The sequence below is a fragment of the Rhipicephalus sanguineus genome, chromosome 11 (genome assembly GCF_013339695.2).
Source record: "Rhipicephalus sanguineus isolate Rsan-2018 chromosome 11, BIME_Rsan_1.4, whole genome shotgun sequence".
NCBI lineage: Eukaryota > Metazoa > Arthropoda > Arachnida > Ixodida > Ixodidae > Rhipicephalus > Rhipicephalus sanguineus.
In genome coordinates this window covers 36,170,922-36,179,468 of record NC_051186.1, presented here as the reverse complement: position 1 = coordinate 36,179,468, position 8,547 = coordinate 36,170,922, and the positions used below count along the sequence as shown (strand labels likewise).

At 43.6% G+C, this 8,547-nt stretch overlaps 1 protein-coding gene across 1 annotated transcript in view; it reads right to left on the bottom strand.

The window, feature by feature from the left end:
• The window catches only part of LOC119374629 (unc-112-related protein-like), a 36,809-nt gene that overhangs the window by 19,485 nt on the left and 8,777 nt on the right, over nucleotides 1-8,547 (bottom strand). Inside the window, 1 exon segment of the mRNA XM_037644790.2 lies at nucleotides 6,757-6,915. Within this exon segment, the coding sequence (XP_037500718.1) occupies nucleotides 6,757-6,915 (159 nt within the window).

The following is an 8,547-nucleotide window of genomic DNA, read 5'->3' as shown; positions in this document are numbered from 1 at the left end:
CCAAATGTCTCAGCCACACTAGCGACCATCTCAAATGCATTTAAAAAAAATTTTGCAGAATGTTGTCCGAGTGATAATCACCAAAAAATTTATTCCGAGAGTATCGTTTATTGAGCGAATACTAAATTTGGTTTACATGTAAGCAAACACGTTTGTTTAAGGTATTCGAAGCTATATAATATTCTGCAATTTTTCTGCCTTTTACAACTCCAGAAATTTTGGGAAAATGTGCTATGTTTGCATTTTTGCACCTGTGATATGGTGCTATGTCTGGATATCTCAGTACTCCATGTTTACCATAAAGAAGATATATTTTGCGGTAAAATATCTTCTGACCACTGAAGTTTATAAATCTTACTAGAAATAAATCACGAATGTGAGAAAATCTTCATTTTGGTCCACATTGAGATGCAATTTACACCACGTGGTGCCCCCCCATAAAAATCAGCCTTATACATCTATCGAAAGAAAATAAACAGTTCTTCCTATGGTGGCAAGTTTTATCATTATATTTTTTGTTTTAAGCAAGAAAATAATTTTTGAAGTTCTCCAGTGACTGCTATCTTCCCATTTGTTCACATGGCAGCTTCCGCACTGAAGTTCCTCATGCGTTCCCAGTTGAAATACCACAACTACAGTGTTTCAGCAACGAGAACGTTTGTCTTGCTTGGCATCTTATCACAAATCTCATTCGAGCACTGGATTACAAAAAGTCATTGCACCACGAACATGCCATCTAAGTGCTACTTCAAAAGTCCTGTTGAACAAAAAACTGAAGGAACTGGCAACCAGGAACTGTTTCTGCAGCGAGAGTACCGATCAGTTCCTCTTTTGTTATCTACGTTTATCAGCACTCGAAGATAATCCACTGTGATTTACTGCTACGTAACCCTTACATCTGTTTGCAATCTGCTTTGTTTGCTCTGCGTCACGCCAGCCTCCACATTGGAACAACACACTTCATGGCATGTCTGGGCCATGTTGCGAGCACAGCCATACGCTCTCCTCCTCTCAATGAGCAAACAGTGTTATCTTGCTACTCTCGCACCATATCTGCGCGTGGAAGCCGACTGGTACATAAACGCCACGATTTTATTGAATGGGATCTTTCTGACACAATGTTCATTTTGCAGCTATCCTCCATCTAGTGCATTCACTGTTCATTAAAGAAAAAAAAACTACACACACAGGGGCATAGCCAGGGGGGTTGGGGGGGTTAATACAGAGAGGTTAACCAGGATAAATCTCTGGTGTGCCTTCAGCAAAGTGATCATATACAACAGTACACTGCAAAATGAAGTTAAGTGAAGACATATTCATTACGCGGTTCAATTCATCCAAACGTCAATGTATCGTGCTCTTTCTTAGCCCCTAGTCGACACAACTAGCAAAAGCAAGTGGTGTACACTATTGTGTACAAAGCATCTCACAGGGTTAAAAATGGCATTGTAAATTTGCTTATAGGAAGACAACTTGCAGAGGAAACGAATGTATGCGGAGAAAAAAAAGATCTTCCCTGTTGAGTTTGATCCGAAATTGGACGATGAAGTGCTTTTGTGGGAATGAAATGGTGACTAGCCCTCCCCCCTTCGAAAACCTGCTCTTAACCAAACAAGCATCCGGTCGGCCAGACGTGTGACTAACACCGCGTGACTGTTTCACGCCCTTGATCTATATGCGGAACAAACTACAAGAGGAAGCTTCCGACCTTAACCTTATCTCGAAACCACCAACAACGACTGTGAAGGCACGAGCACCTTGCTCCAAGCCGGCCCACTGCTGTTTGCTTGTGAATCGAAACCGACTGTGTCTCTTGCCGCCAGCTGCTAACCAGATCTGAGACCTCGTGCTTCCACTGCTCCCCTTAACCCCTCTCTCTTGGGTCTTCTCCACAGGAAGCTTTTGTTTTGTTTTTTGTGTCGTCCACCGGCGCCATCTCTGAGGGGGACAAGCTCTAAAAATGGGTCTACGCCCTCTCCTCTCCGACCCTTAGGAACCACCCTGCCTCCTCCTCTTTGTCTGCAGCTGCTGCTGCTTTGACAGCACACCCTTGCCTCGCCAATTCGGCTTGGCCTTCTTGGCTGGCAGTGGCAGACTAGGTGGAGCGTGTATGTTACAGAGTGGCTGCCTCGCTGTTTTCACCCCGAACTTGTTACATCAGAAAGTTTTGGTTTGTCCACAGACTTCTTTACATTTGCGGATGCCGAGTTAACAGAGCCATTCACGGCAGCAACATGGCTGGTAGCGTCATCTTGTGGCATTTTGTTCAACTGCAATACATTTGAAATATTTTTTTCAGTCGCATCAATGTTCCTCGTCAAAACAAAATAATGAAAGTACTGTGAATTAAGGAATAATCTTAATGGGTAATGCTTTACACCAGCAGTTGAGTAAAGCCTGTAAGTTACTCCAATATTAGCTTTGCGTGTCTCTGGTTGGGCTCTGCATCATCAGGTGTCACTACCAGCAAGTGCCCATCACTTATACTTCTCCAACAACTTATAAAAACGCAAACGCTAAGAAGCCTACAAACAAATGGAAATTTTGGAGGGAAATTTTACAGACGCATAAAAGTGACTGGCTGTATCGACATTGCTACCTGGTGCTGTGGATGTCAACCAGGCAAACACAGAACTATCACTGTGGTAACCAAGTGTGTTCTACTTATCTTTTGATTCTATTTATGGGTTCCAGGGCCATGGAGTGCCGAGGCAAACATTACAATGCAACTCTTCTGCAGTACTTTCACCCTACATTGAGTAGTGTATGTAACAATTTAAGTGAAACATCTGAAGGCAGCAATGCAAGAGCATTCGTGGCCATGCCAAGATGCTTGATTTCATGAAAGAATGGATAGCTTGAAAACTGAAGTCACTCAGAATAACAGAAAGCTGAGCTAGTTGGTAGGGGCTGTGCTCTCCCGACTTCGCTCTTGTGTCTGTGTTTATGCGCCCCATATTTTAACATGAATTCACTCACTGGCTTAAGGGTCCGTGGACGTATCTATTGATAATCACGTTTATGATTTGCGACAACTAACAACCTGTTTCCAAACTTCCACAAAACTCTTCCAAATCATCTTTGCATCATATAATTATGCCATGTCTAGTCATGTTTTTTAGTGCGTTGCTTCAAAAAGAGGGCAAATGCCGGAGAGGGCCATGTGTGCCGTTTTTTATTTTTTGCGCAGTCCTTCCTTGTTGAAATCATAACCTATAATGAAAAAAAACCCACAGGGGGTCTAATGCATTCGCCTAAGACAGCTCGAAGGTGAAAGCCATCTTTTTCTTCTCAGTCAATGAATTGATCCTCCCCTGTCCCCCTCCAAAAGCTTTCTGCACCTAACATGGTTTTGAACAGCCTCCGTGATCGGGTCCACCCTTGACCAAGTGACAATGTCATGTGATGATGTCATCATGTGACGTCACTTTATATGACATCATTAGTAATGTGACAATGATGTCATAGTGACGTCACAAAATTTGGCGATCCGTGACATCATCATGGCATCATATTGTGACATCATCATGTGATGATGATTTTTCGCATCACTCAAGTTGACGCAGCCGACGCGGTATGCCAACGCCGACGGTCAATTTTCACATTTGATGAGGGGGTCTAAGGCTTTCGCTTTAAAATTCAGGACAGTTGGCAAGCATGCATTTTGTTGAAGTTGCGAGGCTGCCACTCCGTCGGAGCACTGGCATGCATCCATGCTCGGCGAGAAAGAGAGCTTGGGACTCACGCCAGAGGCGACGTCGCCCTAGTTGCCTTAATTCACGCCCAGTTTTTTTAAAGACTGTTGCAGTACCAGCGCACGACACGGTCGTTTCCGCGCGGCTGCCGCCGCCGTCCCGCCTGCCCTGGCTTTGTTTCATTGGAGGGGGGAAGGGGAAGAGCATTTCCTTCGCCCTCTCCCACTGCCACCACCAGAAAAGATGACTGACAGTGAAAAAAATGTTACTGCCGCCAAATGCGGAAGAACCTGTCGTCAAGCTTGTCCATTGTGGTGTCCTGAGACAGGTGACAGAAAATAAGTGACGGCACAGCTGCAACGCCGTTCCATCATGTTCGCTGGGGATTACGTGCATGTGTGCCTTTCGGGCGGTGAGAAAATTTCTGAGCTGGCCTTGCCAATACGTGAAAAGAAGGGCATCCGTTCAATCCCTCACCACACCTTGGCTGCTATTTCGTAACGGTGTGCTGCGCTCAGTTCCGTGCTAGTCTTAACATCCACTGCTCCCATTGCTGACAGGGGTAGACTGTCCCCCTAGCCACTACTGAAGCATGAAAAGCTCCATAAGGCATTACAATAAAAAAAAAAAACCAGATCTCCACAAAATAACAGCCCAAATGCATTGCAAAGGAAAACGGCAGTACATCTAGGGTGACCAGTTCCTGCAACTGCAAATGCGTGTTCGGCACGCTTATTTGTGCTTGAAGATTTGACATTCTGTCTAATTGAAAAATGGTGTAAAAATCTTTTTATGTTTATGAACGACACACACTTTGCCTCTCATTCGGCAAAAGTTAGGTAATTATGCAGAAGACCTATTAACATCTTTCTAACACGTAATTAGCACCTTTTTGTCCCTCATTGTTTTCTTTCTATCAACATGCCTGAACTCTCAAACCACATACTCGGTCACACTCGTGATTACAATGTCTACGAGATCTGTCGTGAAAAGGCTGCGCAAGATTTTCTGATTTGTGCAGCTTTCACTATTTGCATCCTTCAAAGAAAGCACGTGGTAATAATTTATCATGTGTTCTACCTAGTCACAAAAGAACCGAAAAATAATTTACAAGAGTAGTAGCATTGCACCTTAGGTCCACAGTGCAATGATCGACAGAGCTAGCTAAGGATGCAGCTTGCTACTGCAAACCAAACGTAAGGAAGACACAGGAACAAACAGAACAAGCGCGAGCTAACAACTGTTCATTTGACACAATCATGACAGGAAATATGTGCAAAGAAGACGAAGGTTACAAAATTTTAAAAACAGTAGCATTTTTTTCGTCTTTGTCGTCTTTGCATACATTTCCTGTCACGGATATGTCAAAGTACCAGTTGTTAGCTCGCACTTGTCCTGTTTGCACCTGTTTCTTCTCTACGTTTGGTTTGTTTGTCGTTGTCTCAGTAGTGCTCTGCATCCTTGGATCTGAACAACCAACTAGCACACACCTTAGCTCTTACAGTGATCGGCAAAAGGAACAACAAGGATTGACTCAGTGCTCTTTCCTGCCATTTCTTAGTTTTCCTTTTGTCGACAGTCTTGCTGAGAGTCCAAAAGCAAAAGATAAGTTGCAAGCACAGTGGCCACATTGCTTGATTGCTGCCTGGCTAACTGCACTGATGGAAAGCAACAGCTGCCTTCTGCTAAAAAAGTGAAGAAGGCTCCCCTCCCCCCTTCCCCGGTTTATCCTTCCAAGATGGCAGCCCCACCTTCCACTCAAAATAGGCTGCACTGTGAGAAGTTGCTTTGGAAGATGGTAGACAGCAGGCGAGGGAGTGAATGGTGGAGGGGAGGGGGACAGTATGACTCGATCTTTTGTTCAAGAGAAAACAAGGATACAGCTAATGCGAGTGCTACAAAAAAAGAAAATCTACGAGAATCAATGTGTCACAGCCCAGGCTTTGCTAAGCTCTAGAAGCATTATTTTTTGTAATATCTGGTTACTGAACAATACTGGCAACAAGTTGACTCTCTTCATCCACTCTCATTTCCGATTATCTCCGTAATTGCCTTCAATTAAAACTACAAATAACCACCCACAACCTTTCTTAAGTTTTAATATCCGTTAACTCAACGTGGCTGTGTGCAAAAAAAAAAAAAGAAAGTGGGCCTTTCTCGACAGTAGCCTGGTGAATTCGAGACAAAGTGGGTTGTCCTTCTAAAATGAGCTAATGTAAGTTGCACAGTTTGCACTAGTAAGTTAGCCTAAAACGTGTAAAATCTAATCCAAGAAATCCATTTCAAAGCCTGTCTCATTGGTGTAAAAGAATGCTACAACTGTGCGTTGCATTCGGAGAGGACAGATTCTGTGAGCAAAAGCAATCGACACCTGATCGACATCAGTGACAGGACTGTCACTTTTTGTTTCCATTATAGGTAAGAAAATCTAAGCGTTATGGTGCACGAAGGGACGTGGAATAGACGACAGTTATTCACCACCATCGATGTGCCACTGTATAAACCATCCGAAACATCAAGCTGTGGCTTGCGCCGAGTGAAAATATCTATGCAAGTATTAGCTGGTAATAGCCGGTTAGCATGGAACAGGAAAACAGGTGCACGTGATAATATTGACATTTTTCCTTGCTTGAACATTAAAATTTTCCAAGTTACTCAGTTGAAGCGACATTCCCAAAGCCAACTCATAAGTAGAGACGATCATTTGGCTACAGGCACGATAAAACAGTTCATTATGGAGTATTGCAAATCTTCATGTTCATGTTAGCACATTTTTCCTGTGTGGTTCTTCATAGTCTGTAAATAGTGTGTCCCCACAAGAAAAAAAAAAGGATGCATTAAGTTCTTGTTCACTTTGCTGCTTGTGGGGATGCCCCTATAACACATGCATACCTCTCAACTGCATTAACACAATAATGAGCTGTATTTTTCGAAATGGGTTTTTAAAGGTTCGACCAAATACATTTTTAAACAAACAACCTGTTGTAGATCGCTGTAAGCTCTATACGATATGACAAAAATGTTACGAAAGAAGGAAAGCACACTGATAAAAAGTACTCACTGAGTGATTCGACGAGCTGAAGCATGACGCCACCAATGTGCATGTCTCCCTTGACCCTGAGCTTGCGGTCAAGCTTGAGGTCGGTGACGTGGATGCACAGCTCCCAGCTGCCGTCCACTTTCACCCCGTCCGCTATCATGTTGCTCAGTTGTGGGTACACTGTGTGGAAACAAAATTAATAGAATTATACAGGCGCCATTTGCATTGAGCGAGTCACGAAGCAACGCAGATATACGGTATAGAGTTCTTCAGGCTATTCAATGCTTAAGGGACACTACAGAAGGGAACTGTCAGTCCAGAAGAAGATTTTACTGAGTATAATTAAACAGAAAGCTCACATTTAACCCGAAGAGTAAGTTAAGCGAGATCGAAAGACCGATGGCCGCAGTCGTAGCTTTCGAGTTATAGGAAAAGCTTTCTATGAAACTAATGTACTGCTGCAATAGCCAGCTCGTACTACTAGTTAGAACATCAATTAAGAAATGAAGAATTTTGCTGAACTTAACAATGAAAGAAGAATTGAAATTGGCTATTGAATTTTCCCCTTTGTAGGAAGGTTCGAATCCCTCCTGAAAAGAGGGGATATGATCCAAACCCACAAGAACAACAATTTGAAACCTGCAATGTCATGCAACAATGATGTTGCCGCGGCCTTATTCCAGGCAAAATGAAGAGGCCCACACCCAAATCATGACCACACTTATACGATTCTCAGTTCGACGCACCACCTCAACCCCACGAGTGAATTAACTGTGCCTGTCTCTTACTTCCTTGCACCCCGCCCCGACCTGCACCGAAGTTTTGCAAAAGACATGCCGATGAGTGAAACCCAGCACCATTCACACGGTTATGCTGAGCACACCAGCACCAATCAATGCGGCCGCTATGCTCTGATATACGCCCAGGCTATTCCCAAATTACAATTTTCTGATTAGACGTGTTTCAGGGCATCTTGTTGGTACTGGAGAGGAGGCGTGCTAATCACACAACACTGCATGAAAGGACATGGTGGCGTGTCTGTGGAGGAACGCTTGAAAAATAAAAGTCACATTGGAAGGTGTACAGCACGGTCCACTCTAAAAGGGAACACACGAATGAGCACCTTTCATATTTCTGGTCCCCTAACAGCAAGTGCACGTGGAAACGTGGTTCGTGCACGACACTTGTCTGTCAAAAGCAGTCAAAACTGTCAAGCACCAGTAGTCCTACGCAAATCTATAAGCCACTATGCTTTTCCAAGAGAGCAAAGTCTGGACATGCATCTACGCATGTGTTCCCTTTAACAGTGGACCCACCTGCACATGCCTTCAGATGAGACTTTCTCCGCAAATCAGCTGCCCTTTCAACAGGACAAACTCCCGAGATAATGAAAAAAATGCACCACATACCAGCCTATACAGCTTGACGTGCTGTTTGCACATAAACGACAGGATGCTCAGAAGGAGGCACGAATGTAAACTTAGAATAATAATACTGTTTGCCCTGTACATGTTAACATTGCATGCAGGCATTCAAAGTTATGCCACGTAGCCCAGATCAGCGACTACGACATCCGTAATCAAGTATATCAGATGTGATAATTAGAATTACGGTGCTATCTGTTCGTGTCGGGGTACGAAACATATATATTGATGTTTCCGCAAGAATGCACATTTTTTCTTTCTATCGCGGTACACTGACAACACTGCAGCAGATAAATTCAATTTCTATTGTTATCATTATCTGAGCTGCTCTTTTACAAAGTGCCAGGCAATGTCCCTGAGAAGCCACCGCGGTGGCCTAGTGGTTATG